This window comes from Vombatus ursinus, unplaced genomic scaffold (genome assembly GCF_900497805.2).
Source record: "Vombatus ursinus unplaced genomic scaffold, bare-nosed wombat genome assembly UNPS02014932.1, whole genome shotgun sequence".
Lineage (NCBI taxonomy): Eukaryota > Metazoa > Chordata > Mammalia > Diprotodontia > Vombatidae > Vombatus > Vombatus ursinus.
The window spans coordinates 7,139,327-7,155,227 of NW_020954710.1; the positions used below are offsets into that span (position 1 = coordinate 7,139,327).

Here is a 15,901-nt window from a genome sequence, read left to right on the forward strand (position 1 = left end):
TCCCCCTTCTGATCTTTCTCTGGCCACCCCAGGCCTGGCCCCTTCTCTCTCCCCTTGTCTGCACCTCCCAGCTAAAATCTCACCCTCGACAAGCAGACTTTCCTGATGTCCCGCAATGCTAGCACCTTCCCTGTTGGGCACTCCCAATTCATCCTGTTTATATTGCCGGTACTCAGTCAGTTGCATGTTGTCTCTCCCATCAGATTAGAAGCTCCTCGAGAGCAGGGACAGTTTTCTGCCTTTCTCGGTAATCCCCAGCGCTTAGCACAGAGCCTGGCACACTGCAGGTGCTTAATCAATGCTGGCTGACTGACCATGTTGCAGTCCAGACACCACAGACTGAAGGGACACAAATATCCTGTGCCTTTTGCCCCCCTTCCCCACAGGATCACAGAGTGAGAGCTGGAACGGGCCTTAGAGGCCATTTAGTCTAAACCCCTTGCTCTACAGATGAGGAAACTGAGGCTCGGGGAGGTTAAGTGACTTGCCCAGGGTTGCACAGCTAGGAAGCACCACAGATAGAATTTGAACCCAGATCTTTCTGCCTCCAAATCTCCACCTCTGTGGCCAACCTCCACCCTCCCTTTGCCCTGGGCCCCTTGTTCACCCTCTGCCCCTTTCCCGTGGGTTTCCAAAAGAACCAGAGAGAAGCAACTGATTTAAGGTCTCCCTTTGGACACTGCTGAAATAAACAGCAGAACAGTCACAATCATGGTGACTTTCAAGGTCATTGAGGAGGGAAGGCATGGCACGAGGCCTCCTTCCCTCCAAACATCGCTAGGGTCTCCTCCTATCTCCAGAGGAGGGACTGGAGCCCTCAGAGAGAACACCAGGTGGGGCTAAAGGAGAGCCTCAGACTTTGAGCAGCCCCCAAAATGCCCTGTGGCCTCTCGGATTGGGTCGAGCAGCATTTGGCTGGCTATATTGCGGCCCCAGTGAATTTCTACTGCCTGGGGGAAAGGAGGCTTATTCTTGGTTCTGCCACGATGAATCACACCTAGTTTATGAATGATGATGATAATAATAATAATGACTGACAGTTACACAGCACTTTGAAAGTCTGAAAAGCACTTTCCACGTAATTATCTCACTTAACCCTCCCAGCACTCCTGGGAGGAGGTACTGTAAGTGTTATGGTTCGGGGGAAAGTACAATCAGTCGATCTGTATTAAGCACCTACTACGTGCTTAGTGCTGGGGATACACCAACCAAGCAAATCACCGTCCCTGCTGTCCGGCAGTGAACATTCTAATGGGGGGAGATCACACAAATATCTGGGTGAATGGACACATAAGGAAATGGGAAGGCACCAGGCAAATGGGCGCTTCAGAGCAAGAACACTTGGGTTCAAATTTCGCCGCTGACACTTTGTACCTACATGAGCATCCGTTTGTTTTTTCATCTGGAAATGGGGATTGGAGAGTCCAAGCTAGAAGGGACTTCAGAGGCAAGGCCATCACAAACAGAAGAATGCTCACTACTGCCTCCAGAACCAGATCAAAATGTAACTGGGAAATACTTCACAAAATAAATAAAAATACATGATCAATATTCATCTCGCAGGGATCCTTCTGTATGGATGAGTGGGCCCCTTTTTCTATCTGAATGGACACCAACCTCCTCCTTTTACAGATGAGAAAGGGTTAAGGTATTAAATGTCACAGATGAGATTTGAACTCAGGTCTTCATGGCTCCAAACCTAGCACTCCAATCCCTCTGCCTCTCCAAGGGAAGGAATCTTTTTTTTTCAACTCCACAAGGATTACATAATCCTATTATAGGGAAATGTGTCCTTCATTCAATCAATGAGCATTGATTAAGAGCCTACTGTGTGCCAGGCACTTTTCTAAGTGCTCAGGATAAATTGTAGACAATAGAGGGCAGGCATTGGCATTAAGGAAGTTCAGGAAAAGCTTCCTGGTGAAGATGATATTTTAGCTAAGACTGGAAGGAAGCCAAGGAGATGGAGGTGGGAAGGAAGGAAGGGCATTCCAGACATGGCACTGCTAGAGGAAACGCCTGGAGTCGGGAGATGGAGAGGAACAGAGTAGGGGAGAGGAGTAAAAGTATGTGTAAGAAGGGAAAGGTGAGCAACAGCCCCTGCCCAGGACTGCCCACGGCCCACCCAAACGGGGATGCTGCATCCGCAGCATTTATAGCAGTCCAAAGGGGAGGGAAGGGGCGTCCCCGCGGGCTGGGTGTGACCCTGAGGCTACAGCTTCAATCAGGGAGCCTCAGTTTCCCCCTTCGTCTGGCTTGTAGTAGATAGGGCCTGGAGTCGGGAAGACACGAGTTCAAATCCAGCCTCAGACACTGACTAGCTGTGTGACCCTGGGCAAGTCACTTCACCCTGTTTGCCTCAGTTTCCTCATCTGTAAAGTGAGCTGGAGAAGAAAATGCCAAATCACCCCAGTATCTTTGCCAAGAAAACCCCAAATGGTGTCACGGAGGGTCGGACACGACTAAACACTCCCCCGCCCCACCGCGTCTGGAGCCACGGCCCTGCCCCTCCCCCTCACGGGGCTGCGGGGAAGTGGGAAAGAGCGTTTTTGTCAACTTCGCAATGGACGTGAAGGCGGCCAGTGCCGGGGGGCAGGGGCCAGCTCGGCCCGAAGGCCCTAGGTCCGAGTCCCGGCTTGGCCCGGCGGCCCGCGCGGCCCTGGGCGTCTCCGACCGTGGGGCTGAGGAGAGACACGGCGGGGGGCGGCCGAGCGCGGGGGGGGGGGGGCGGGTCGGGGCGCGGGGGCGGGGCGGCCTCGCGGGGCACTCACCTGCGCGCGATCCTGTAGAGCAGCACGCCGAAGGCGGCGCACACGGTGACCCCGAGGCCGCCGGCCAGGCCGCCCGCGGGGCAGCCGGCCAGCAGCGCGCTCACGGCCTCCATGACCGTTCCTCCCGCCGCGGCCCGCGGCCAGAACGGGTCGAGCGGCGCAGCACGACCGAGCCGGACCGGGCCGGGCAGACAAAGCGGCGTGGTCCGGGCGCGAAGGGGCGGCGGTGCGACGTCAGGAGCCACTCCACGAACGTGCCGGCGCCGCGCGCGCCTCCCGCCGTGACCTTCTCCGCCTCGCTTTGGAAGCGGCGCCGGGCCGCTCCGCGACACGGGCGCGCTCCCGCCGCACAGCCAATCAGGGCGGCGGGAGGCCGAGGGGGGCGGTCCGAGCGGAGCCGGGCCGCTACTGGCCGGCGCAGGGCCCGCCCCCTCGTTCTCCCGGCGTCGGCCCGGTGGCTGCGTAAGCCTGGCGCCGAGATTTGGCGGGCCCGGGGCCTCGGAATCCTCCTCCCGCACGGGGGAGGCCGGTCCCGAGGAGCCTCGGGTCCGTGGGACCCTGCTTCCCCTGCAGCCCACTGTGGTGGGAAAAGGGAGGGGGCGCACACTCGCGAGGCCGGGGTACGGGGGGTGGGGGACTGGGGGCACGCAGTCCGTTGTCCCCGCCCGCGGTTTTCCCATCAGCGGGGGGGGGGGGGGGGGGGCTGACCCTCTTTATTTGCGCACTGGGCTTTGCCCGCCCCCAGCCGGCCCCCGGGCAGAGGTCCGCCCAGCCAGGGGCATCCATCCCGGCCGCCCTCGGGCACAGGTCCGCCAGTCCAGGGACGTAAATCCCAGACGGCCCTCTGGCACAGGTCCGCCAGGCCAGGGACATCCATCCCGGCCGGTCCCCCGGGCACAAGTCCTCCCGGCCAGGAGCACCCACCCTGGTAGGCCCCGGGGCACAGGTCCCCCCGGCGGCATGGAGCAGCAGCAGCTGGTCAGGGCTTCCGTTCCTACCACGGCATTGTGCCTACTCACAATTTTAGTAAACCTCAAGGGTGGATCTTCATGGGAAACAGAAGTGATGCTGGGAGACCTCTCTCTAATAAGCATTTCACCAAAATTCCAACCAATTTGTTTAAACAGCTTCCCATGGAAATGCCCCATTTATATTCTTCCTCCACAACTCCTCCCAAGCCCTGGGTGTGTGCTCTTTCTTCCCAGCCAGGGGCAGGGAGCTGGGCTGAGTGATTTAAGTTGGCACTCCTGATGTGAATGCCTTGTCTAATTCACGTAAATAGCAATGAGCCTCTTGAAGCAAAGGCCCAGCCGCTAGCCCCACAGCCAGCTTAGACACAACTGCAGCAGAGCCCTGATGGAGGTATGACTGTTTATTGTTCTTTCAAGCCGTTGATGATGGTTCTCCGACTTCAGTCACAGTGGGTGAAGCAAGTTACGGCACAGTTTATGAGTACGCTAACTGACCAGTCCAGAAGGAGAAAAAGTAACCTTTTAATGCAATCTGCTGAAAACACCCTCTCCAGATCATCTGCAAATCATCATAAATTACAACTCTAAACAGTTCAAGCATGGCAGTCACAAACATCAACCGTGCTATTCGTTCAAATTGAAAACCACCTTAGCACAAAACATTAAAATCCTAGTTACAAGTATGAAGAGATTACTGAATTTCGACATGACTGACCTCTCATAGTTCAAATGAAGTCGACTGGTTTTATATATTACATTGAAACAGCACATGTAAAAGAGGTGGTATAAACTAGCATGCCCTTTTCTGACGCTCTCATTACTAGCAGTTAATTTTCCACCCATTTCCCAAGATATCTTAACTTCTAGGACACAACAGAAATGCCTCAGTGGAAAGAAATGTCCTTGTCCTACAGAGTTTCTCTTAGAGATCTAAGCAAATGGTTAGAAAACCAGACTATGAAATATACATTCAAAGCCAATCTCAAGGGGCTGTCTTCATGTGGTTTTAGTCCAAGCTCAACTTATAAAATTATTTTTGGCAGGTCTGTAGGGGTGAGGTGTGCCTATGGGCTTAAGGGGCAGACTCATGCTTTTGATGAAGTGAGGACGGGATGTGGCTACAAGACCATAAAAATAATTTCACATTCTAAACCGTTTCTTTCCAGACAGCTGAACATTTTTGCTGATCTCAGCAGTCTGAAAGCCTGGGTTATAAGCAGCATGAAAAAATAATGAAACATAACAGAGGAAAAAACAAGACCCCATCTGTTCTGGTCCACGTGCTCCTCAACATTGACGTTTGACTGACACCAGCAGGGTAAAATCTGGGCAGATTACAAATCAGCTCTCCTTCTGGAGCACATTTTTACTAAAATAAATTAATGCCTGATGTGACAGTACAATGAACATAAAAAAAGGACACAAACAAAATTTATACTTAAATTAAATAGCATGATTTAATTTAGTAGCTGCTTAATTCTGAATTCTTAAGTTAAAAAAATTGTAATTAACTATTAACGTTAATGAATTAAAACCTTCCAGAAAGCATGAATCCAAAAGGAAAAGTCCAGCAGGTGATAAGAGCCAGAGATGTTTCAGCCATTCCTGCATAAGTCTCTTAAACACTCTCAACATTAATGAGAAACTGCCCGGCAGTTTCTAATTAGTTGTTCTCCTAATGCCCATTTCCTGGCCTGTCACTTCGTATGGTCTTCCAGTAAGTACACAATGAGCTCATAGGTGGACAAGACGATAGCAGTATTTGGGATCTGCCGGATAAGCTGGGCAAAGAGTCCTCTGTAGAACGCCAGATAGCCCTCTTCTCGTGCTATCAGGCGGGCAGTCTGAATGAAAGCCTTATACTTGGTGCCCTCTTCTCGAAGTCGGGTTCTTATCACTTCTACAAGGAGAAATACATATTTAGTGGTGCAGAGGAACACTGTGTCCAAATCATAAAATGCAACACCACCGGAGAGGCTGCCATCCGTCTCCCCTCTCCAGAGCTTGTACTGGCTTCTCTACATGTTGTACCCCCAATTAGTAGATGATGCAAGCTCCTTGAGGGAAAGACTCCTTGTGGGTTGCTGCCTTACTCTGATTCCCCCAGTGCTGATCCAATACGTGGCACATAGGAATTGCTTAGAACTGCTTGGTGATGGAAGGCCCAGAAGCCAAGATTCCTAGTCTACGCTTCTTCCCTCCACGACCACTGTGTCATTTCCTGTGATAATTCACTCCACTCTGCATCTGCTGCCCAGATGGGTTTCTCCTGGGATAAGCTCATCACCTCTAATCTTACCACTAATCAAGTAGCTAACCAAGCCTGGATACCACCTCCCACCTCCTCCTCTCCTCTCCCCTCCCCTCTGGAGGGCTCAGTACCAAACTCCTCTCAATGCCTTCCTTTATAGAGGGCAAAACCTGGACTCTCAGATCACTGTACTTCGCATCTTCGCCTCTGCTTGGTTCCGCAGAACAAGTTGCCCCCCAAAGCCGGCAATCTCCCATGATGTCCTGTGCACCACCGTCCCCCTTCCCCATTCCCCCCATTTTCTTGCCTCCTTTCGTGTGTTGTGTCCCCCTTTAGACTGTAAGCTCCTTCAGGGTAGGGAACTGTCTTTTTATTAGTTGTATCCCCAGCTTTTCAGTGCCTGGCACACTGTAGGTACTAAATAAATGTTTATTGGATTGGATAACGGCCTGTTCCTAAGTGCAGGATTCCCCTGCTTCTTGTCAGAAACAAAATTATGCATATTAAAAACACAGGATGGGGGGGCAGCTAGGTGGTGCAGTGGATAGAGCACCGGCCCTGAAGTCAGGAGGACCCGAGTTCAAATACGGCCTCAGACCAAACACTTGACACTTACTAGCTGTGTGACCCTGGGCAAGTCACTTAACCCCAATTGCCTAAAAAACAAACCAAAACAAAACAAAAACAGAAAACACAGGATGACCACCTAGGAGGGGCAGTGAGGTGAATTTCATAGACATTTACCTATGCTCATTACATACTCTCATTACTGTGTATAGATATGTACAAGTACATCTTCTCAAACAGAAAGTTGAAGGCATATCTATGAAATAAAAAATTCCCAAAATAAGATCCAAAGCCACCTTAATTACTGTCTCTGCCTTGCAAACTCCAAATAACTAATTCCTCCAAAGAATGTTCTCCATACAGCCCCAGACCTAACAACTACAGTGTCGGTTATTATGAGTTTACTGCCCCATCAGATAAAGGATAACAACATACCATGCGGATAAGCGATACAGGAGGCGCACCCCTTGGAGATAGCAGCAGCAGCCATAAGTCCAAAAAAATTGGTGGAGTTTCTGCTTCTCTCAGTTCCGTTTGCAGAAGGGGTTAATGGGACCTCTTTTAGCCATTTCTTCAAACTTTCATAAATAGCAAAACAGATTATGGTCTCAGAAATGCCAGCATACGAGGCAGTCAATCCTCTGTAGAATCCACGAATGCCTTCTGTCTGGTAAACATAACGAGCACATTGGACAGTGTTCATTTGTTTGGAACCCCTCACTCTGCAAAGGGAAAAATAAAAGAGCAATTAACATATCTATGTTTTAACTCTTCCCACTACACCAAACGGCTGACTTAGAAAACGAGAATGAGGATCCCTTAACCAACCTTTCTGTGTGATTAGGACTGATAGTGATAATAGATTCTGGTCTCCTGCTAACCATCAGACCTTAAAGCAGAGTTCAGAAGAAAGAAAACAAAAATCACTTTTCTCCTTTTCCACACAAATCAAATATCAGGAGCTCTGCATATGCCACTTTGAAAACTGGTTGCACTAAACCAGAATGGCACACTAACCATCTGGGTTGCACTGTCACTCATCTTAATTTTTCATAGCACTTAAACAAGAAAACAATCGTACCAAAACTACGTCGTCTCATGTTATACAGACATAAAATGTACGAAACAAAAAGATTAGACAAACTAATTAACAAATTCAGAGAAGAAAAGCCATAATACAAATTTTCAAACTTCAGTTTCTGGCATAAACCCAGTCATAAAACAAAATAAGACTCTGAGGAACATTATCTTAATGAATTATTGTGCAACTGTACTTGGAGGTTTATTCTGATGGATGAATTTCACTGATGTTGGCATTTTCTGTGTACAGTTTTATTTCCAATTTCAAGCATTCCATCAAATCAAAAGGACCTGCTAGGTACAAATCACCGTGCTAGAGGCTGGGGATACAAAAATTAAAGCCAAACAGTCCCAGCCTGGGTGAGGCTGCTGACTAGGCAAAGATTAGGGAAGCAGACACTGCTTCAGACCACCCTAGTGCTGAGGAAGCTCTTGCCTCCCTGGATGGCCGTCTCTAAAAGCAGAAGGTTGGGATGGGGAAAAAACAGCCTTCAGGACTAACAGGCTGATTGCTACCAACCAACTAGGGATACGGAAATACGTGAAACTTCACGTACGCTGTACTCAAAATTGTAATTATTTGTAAATTGCCTAGCAGTACTCTTAGGACACAGAGGATACAGAGGCAAGTCCAAGGAAAATGGTTTTTGTTTGTGACAGATCTCCTCTGAGTCATCATTAAATAACCCTTTATTTAGCTATTGGACATCACTAAGAAGCACAGGCAAAAAAGAATCCTTTCTCAATCAATATGCAGTAAGACACATGCAGAGGAAACATATGTGGTTTTAAAAGACTTTCAGTCTAAAATTCAATTAATTACTTACTTCCGTTCTAACTGCATCCGGGTTTTAACCATCCATATAGGATTCATTAAGGTATTTGTGATAAAAGCTATAAAAAGAGAAAAACAGTGAAACTGTAAGGGAAAGGAAAGGAAAAAGCATTTTCATGGCACCTACTATATGCCAGCCACTGTGCTAAGCACTTAAAAAATATTATCTCTTGATCTTTATAACAACCCTAGGAGGTAGCTGCGATCATTATGTTCATTTTACAGCTGAGGAAATTAAGGTAAAGAGAGGTTGGTTAAGTGAACTGCCCAGGGCCATACAGCTAGTAGTGTCTGAGACTGGATTTGAATTCAGGTCGTTCTGACCCAGACACACTGAAGTCCCATTTCCTATGATTTGAAATGTCTGACAGAATCTCAGAATTGGGAGGGACTTTTGGGAAGAGATAACTGAAGCCCAGAGGTGAATGACTCGTGGTCAACTTGTTTGGATGTTACATTATGATTCAACGATCCTAAAAAACTGCCCTCCCGACCCACTTATCATGGCTGTGTCCTGGAGCAGCACTGTCCCACACCTCCAGGTGGCGCTGCTGCTATTTCTCAAGCTGTCTCCTGAGCCTCTGGGGCAGCCCGGGCGCTGGGAGCACAAGCACTCCCTGGCACTGACCTGGGGAAATGTGTTGAACCAAGTGCCAGCTCTCCCAGACGGATGCCTAGCACACACAGCCCAGTGTCCAGGCTCCTCATTCTATTACTCATAGGCAACGTTTTCCAAGCATCCTCATAAGAACCTTGCAAAGTAGGTGGTGGTGTCCCCATTTTATAGGGGAAAACTAGGCCTGAGAGATGTCAGGTGACATGCACAGGGTCACACACAGCTGTGCTTGAGGAAGGATTTGAATTCAAGTCTCCCTGACAGACTCCAAGCCTAGCACTCTATCTACTGTGCCACCTCTACCCCATATCATAAAATGCATCTGGGGTGTGTGTATAGAGATTTTTTCCAAAGAATTTTTGGAAAACATCTTTCTCAAAAGAGTATAGTTTTCCTATTTTTTTCCTCAGCAATCACAATTCCAGAAAAAGGAGAATAAGCCAAAAGGCTAATACTTCATTATAAGGACTCAAAAATATTTAAAAAAAAATTAAGAACATAAAACTCAGATTAGTAAAGGTTCATCAGTTGTGTGCAGAAATTATGGGGAGTGACCGAAGAAACAGAAGACTGAAGTATCTAAGTCTGGAGAAGTTGCAATCTAATCAGGGAGAGAAAACCATACCAAAAACCCATCAAAATACCTTATAAAGAAACACGTACCCTAGTAGTTACATGCAAGGTAGAGTGTGCACCAGAGAACAAGGGTTTTAAAACAAACAGGGGAAAGCCCCCAAATACACTTAAATAAAGGCAACGCCACGGAGTTTCAGGCTACCCTCTTTCATGAGAGAGAAATGTAAAAGAAGACTAGCTAACTTAAGCAGAGTCAGTGATGCAGCCAAGCAGCTCCCACAAAATCTCCTACCTGCAGAGCCAGAGGAGAAAATGTGGACGACATTGCTGTTAGGCACAAAAATGCCATTAAAATGCTCTTTGGCCTTGGAGTAACATGCAAAGTAGACAGCCCTGTTAAGAGACAGAAGAGAACTCTGAGAAACAGCTAAAGGACTCAATAGTCTCTACACAATATCTGAAAAATGAGGACAACATCCATCTGCAACAAAGCCTTCACTAAGCAGAGCAGGGAATTCTCATCCCTCCAGGAACTGTGTGCAGTGAGTTTTCCAGAACAGCAGAAATACCCTGTTATGAATATTTTACCAGATAAATGAAGATTATATGTCCAATTTTTAAAAAAGCTTTTTATGGAAAATTTCCTGTAGCTATACTATGGATACTTCAGTACTTATACTATACCTTAGTAACCAGAATGTCTGAACTTGTCAAAGGAATTGCTAGGATGGCAACACTTTCCATGGACAGAGATCATAAGATAATTCTGAGGGCACTGCTTGAGGTATGGAGTATAGTGTGTAGAATGCTGGGCCTTCAGTCAAGAAGACTCAAGATCAAGGTTCGAATCCTGCCTCAGACACTTACTAGTTATGTGACCCTGGGCAAGTAACTTAACCTCAGCCTCAAATTTTCCCATCTGCAAAATGGGGACAATACCTTACAGGATTGTTGTGAGGCTCAAATGAGTTACCAATATGTAAAGCAATTTGTAAGCCCCAAAAGCCGTATTAATGCTAGATATTATTACTGACTAACCCAGGATAACAGAGTTTAATAAGCAGCAGAGGCAGGATTCCAACCCAGGTCTTTTCTGAGCCCCGAGCCCAGCATTCTACCTAGGCTGTCTCTAGCTGTGGTACATTAATCATCATTAACTTAGTCTTTCTCTTGATGATTAAGGGTTACATACATCAACCACCCTTCTATGCTGTAATCGTTTCAGAAGAGACAGAGGTATGTAAGGCGCTCTAACTGCTCATGTCACACATTCTGTTCTAACTGGCCCATCTCTTCTCTTCCCACAGAGGCATCTCTGTTCTTCGTCATCACTTATCCACATCTCACTGACCACTGTCCTCTTCCTTCCTGCTTTTTTCCTTGTTATCGCTTCTTTATTTGTCACTTCTGAGTTTCATCACTAGAATGCTCTATTCTTCTGTTATTGATCATGTTATTCCCTATGTAATCTTCAAATGTGCAAGTCTCTTGAACTATTTTCACTATTGCTTACGTTTACCAAAGGGTTTTCATCTAGTCAAAAAGGCCAGCATTTCCATGCATTTGATGTGTTGCTGAACATGAATTTCAACTATGGTAACTCATGAAATTTGAAAAAGACTGAAGTAACCCCATAGATTCAGCAAGAATATGTATTTTATTTCCTCCATATACTCCCGTATTATAAACTTTTTAATATACTATTGATTTATAATGTTTTATTATCTAACACTGCATAAAGACTAAACTATACAATAAAAGGAAATATTTGTTCTATTAAAGGTAAATTGTGAGAGCCTCATAGTCTAATAGAGCAAAGCATACTCATTTTTAACCTAAAGATAAAATAATTAGTAATCATATCTTCAACTATAGTATGCTCCAACATTTTATTCATTAAATATCTTTGTATACATTAAATATTAACATACTCCCAACACATGAATAAAGAAATTTAGCAATGTTACCTTGATTTTTAAAAAAAAAGATCACCTTACAGAATAAAGTATATGAATATTTTGTCATTCTTACCTTGATGGTGCAACTCCAACCAAGTTTGGACCCAAGCCTCTAAAAAGTGACCTTGGTCCCTCTTTCTCCAAAATTGACCTGGACAATAAAAACACAAATCAAAAACCTTTGTGCATGACTTTATGGAAAATTATGAAACTTAAATCGGTTAGCAGCCATCAAAGTTAGTACATTGGAAGAGGCCAAACTAGACACTAGATACTTGTATAGAAATGTATAGTATAGGAATGTAGTAAAACTGGGACCCTCTCTTTGCTATGAGTATAAAAATATGCTTAAAAAACATTAGCATATTGCCTATAAAAGGTGCTAAATAGGTTTTCTGAAATAATTGTTTTGAAGAACAACTCCTCAAGCCCTTTCTCCATTCACATAGGAATAAAATATCCAGTGCCCATATAATTAGCTAAAATTGTGACATAGGGTGAAAGAATTTAACTAAAATCATCCATTTAAAAATAAAGCTCACCATGCAAAGAATACAAAGTTCAAAAGGTATCCTTTATTTGAATTTTTCATTTTATAATTCTACTCTCTATCTTTTGAAGCATCAGGAATCTCTAAAAACATGCATCTGAGCCCATACCAAGGTCATTATTTGTGCATAAGTTTTAAACATTCATTTCATAGTACAGCTGCATATTATGTAAGAGTTGCAAGTTCAATATTTCCAAGGAGATTGTTACGACTGCAAACTTAACACATTTATATATAGTGTATTCTCCTTTCTAGATTACCATAATAAATTTGGACAGATGCCTAAGGTTTTTTCCCCATGAAAAAGGCTGACTCTTAAAAGTTTTGGTCAGGAAGAAATAAGTCAGTGTCAATAATGCCCAAGAAACTGCAATTAACCAAAAAGGGAAGAGAGTAGTTAGAAAGCTCTGAGCCTGTTAGTCCTGCCTCTGACACATACTGGCTAAGTGACATTTGTTCAGTCACTAGCTCTCATGCCTCAGATGATTCTCTACTACGGAGCTACAGAGTAAAGTGTTGGTAGCTTACTGTGGCCCTTAATTTTCTGCTCCTAAGAGGTTTTCCTTACTAGGCAGGTATAAATCCAAGCTCTTACTATTTGACTCTTGGTTTAGGGACTCCATGAGTCAATTTAGTTCTCCTCCCCACATGCAATGAACGTGCACATCAATTATGCTTCTCTTACTCCAAATGGAGAGTCTCAAAGAAAAAATTTCCTATACTCAGCCAGATCCTGTAATGAGGTTGCCCCAGTGGAATGTAATGTATGGATACCACTTTGGTATGAGCTATACCTTTGGTCACTGCCACTTTATTCAATAATGAAATTCATGATAAAAGATTTTTCAAATGGATAAAAAACCTGAAAAAGCTTCTCGTTTGCTTGTGGCCATCAGTGAAGTACACTGTGCAGCAGCAGCATCCATTTAAAGCACAGCCTCAGCTCCAGGAAGCTCCAGCCCTTTCATCTACGATGCAGCAGAGAGCTAGAGTCCTCAAGTGACTCACTCTCTTCAGAACTGCATTTATGCAGATGAACACCACAAGGCCAAATTGCATATTACATAATCCAATAACTATAACCTATTGGCATCTTTACTCAATTTTTTCTAGAGCAACAAACTTCTTACTAATGGGCATTTGAGCATCAAAATAAGCCTAGTGCCTGACACAAAGTAGATGCTTGTTCTGAATGGCAATAAAGACACTTAGAGATGAAAACAGATGTTTTCCTACCTTTAAAAACACAGCTACCAGTCTCTAGATGCTTTAGTTCAGAAAGAGGAGTAATAGCTAATGACCTAAGGACTGGGTTATGTTAGTCACTGCATGCAAGTCAAAAGATATAAACCCTTTAAAATAATAATTACTAAGATAAAGGTTGCATCCTTAACAAGTTATGTTGCTTTCTAGGATTTTATTAAACTTAGAGCTCAACAGGTCAGATTAGGGCTGCCAAATAGCAAGAAAGTACCTCAGCTACTTAAAGACCAAGAGCTCTGAAATTCACCCTGCAGAAGACTTTTAAACAAGGAACTATCTAAAATCAACTGGTAAATGACCACAGGCTGCTTACACTTACATTTAGCCTGTATCCAATGATGAAAATTTTGCCTCTTTTTAAATAATTATATCTTACTGCAGAATTAAAAATTTAAGGTCTTTATTACTCTACTCCAATATGGCTAACACAAAACTAAGACAGCACAAAAAATGTCTTATTTGCCCTTTGCAGTACTAACTAACCTATTCAGTTAAATACTACTTTCAAATCACAGGGCTAATACGGTAATAGCTTAAACTTTAAACAAATTATCATATGTAAGCTTCTCACCGTGGGCTTTAATGCATGCTAGAAATGTTAGTTTTCATCTCTTCTTTTGAAAATTTGAACAAAGCATACATAATGTGTCCCAACTGTCATCTTTCCACTTTAAAAAGCCTTTTCCACCTATTTTGTGAGTTTAACACCAGACACATTTTTCACTTAAATCAGAAGTTATCTCAAGCTCTTCCTTGACTCACTGGACATAGATCCTAAAAGAGGTTCCTTTTTAGCTATTTACTGAGGTCACCCAAAACTGAATAAGGATTTAAGCAGTATGCCCCTGTTGACACCCATGTAACAGCTTCCCTATTACGGTAAATGTAAATTCATTAGTCATGAATTATTTGGCAAGCACAAGAGGAAGTTTATTTTCAGTGTTAATAAGCTGACAGAATACCTGTCTCAGTTTCAACATTTCAAAACATCTCCTAAAGCAGGATATTATTGTTTGAACTTGTGAACTGACAAAACCAAGGTGGTGATTCTTGGATTTTTGTATAATCTAGCACCTGAATTTAAAATGGCTAGTTTTTCCACTGTTAAAAAGTCTTCAAAAACAAAATAAAGTGAGAATTCACAAATGAATGGATTTCACTGCAGAACAGGCAGGAGATATAAGGACAGGACATGAGTCAGGTTCCCTCATTTCTCTAGTCCTGATCTCCTCCTAGTTCCTTCTCCCCTCCCCTGAGCTTCATCCTATCACTCACGACGCTCCCCCCCCACCCCGTTAACTCCCTTTCTCTAGTTCAATTCCTAATCCTGTAGTTCTCACCAGCCGGCAGCTAGGGGTGGTCTCTCTGTCTGTTCCCGACAAGCACCTAACTGATGCACGTTTGGCGCTGAGTATGAGCAAAATGCAATGTAGCATTCCCTGTGAATGAACTCAAAAGACTGTTCAATATCATAGGTATTAAAGAAAAAATAAAAAGGGCTCTCTCAATTTTACACCATTTTCTACCACTGCCCCGAGCTAAAAGAAAAAAATGTTTCAACTAAAAAGCTTCACTGACAATCTCAATGGTCCTGTTTTCCAGGTACGTGCTTTAGATGTCTTTAATTTATATCTTCTGAACTTCTAAGTTTTGCCAAGAATGAGGAAGCATGCCAACTTTTCCTTAAGTGGCTCAGGCATAAAGACAAACATTTTCAAAACAGCTTCCTTCTATCATTTGCACCTCCCAGCATGCACTCCTCTTCTTTTCCACACTTAATTTCCACACATAAAGCCAGTAACTCCTCACATCACCAAAGAGATCTGACCAACTCCTTCAATCCCACTTTAGTTTCCTTTGATAGAGGCTACTTTAAGATTTGATCACAAGCTGCTGACCTTTCGTGACCCCTCACCACTTGTCATCCAAGGAGCAAAGATACATTTGTATAATGCTGGTAAAATGGTAAAAAATCTCATTTAAATTGGATTAACATCATTCAAACAGAAAATTTTTATTTCATGTGTCCCATGTTCCAGGCATATGAAGCATCATAAAGTCAAGAGTTAAGAAACAAAAGTAAAACCACTCACTTCAGAACCTGTATGAGTCCAGGTGATACTGATGTTGGTCTGACCACTCCTGCTCCACTAATGGTCCCCAGCTGAACTTGAGGATAGTAGACAGTTCGTAAAGCTAATCTTGAAGACTGAAGTCTGGTCTTAATTACCTCTAGAGGACAAGTAAAAATAGCACCAACAGTGCCTCCACACCTGTAAGACAGAATTTAGAATGTCAGAAAAATGGCTATTTTGTATATAATCACAAAGTGTAAGCAAAATCCTTATTTTAATAAACTTCCAACACAAAGTATTTAAATCTCATTTATTTCTCCTAATTTGGAATTTAACTCTGACTTAATGAACTCATCTTTAAAATACACAAAGAAAAGGTTTGCTAAGC

At 44.2% G+C, this 15,901-nt stretch overlaps 2 protein-coding genes across 4 annotated transcripts in view; both read right to left on the reverse strand.

Moving 5' to 3' along the window:
* The window catches only part of TMEM201 (transmembrane protein 201), a 46,189-nt gene extending 43,305 nt beyond the window's left edge, over positions 1-2,884 (reverse strand). For all 3 annotated transcript variants that reach the window (XM_027843817.1, XM_027843819.1, XM_027843821.1), the window contains exon 1: positions 2,772-2,884. In XM_027843817.1, the coding sequence (XP_027699618.1) occupies positions 2,772-2,884 (113 nt within the window). The remainder of the gene's footprint in view (positions 1-2,771) is intronic.
* Positions 2,885-4,244: 1,360 nt separating this feature from the next.
* SLC25A33 (solute carrier family 25 member 33) overlaps positions 4,245-15,901 on the reverse strand; it is a 30,520-nt gene continuing 18,863 nt past the window's right edge. The window contains exons 2-7 of the mRNA XM_027844053.1: positions 15,532-15,711; positions 11,699-11,776; positions 9,960-10,060; positions 8,468-8,534; positions 6,996-7,282; positions 4,245-5,642 (exon numbers count right to left, since the gene is read on the reverse strand). Coding sequence (XP_027699854.1) covers positions 5,440-5,642; positions 6,996-7,282; positions 8,468-8,534; positions 9,960-10,060; positions 11,699-11,776; positions 15,532-15,711 — 916 coding nt within the window. The 3' untranslated portion in view covers positions 4,245-5,439. The remainder of the gene's footprint in view (positions 5,643-6,995; positions 7,283-8,467; positions 8,535-9,959; positions 10,061-11,698; positions 11,777-15,531; positions 15,712-15,901) is intronic.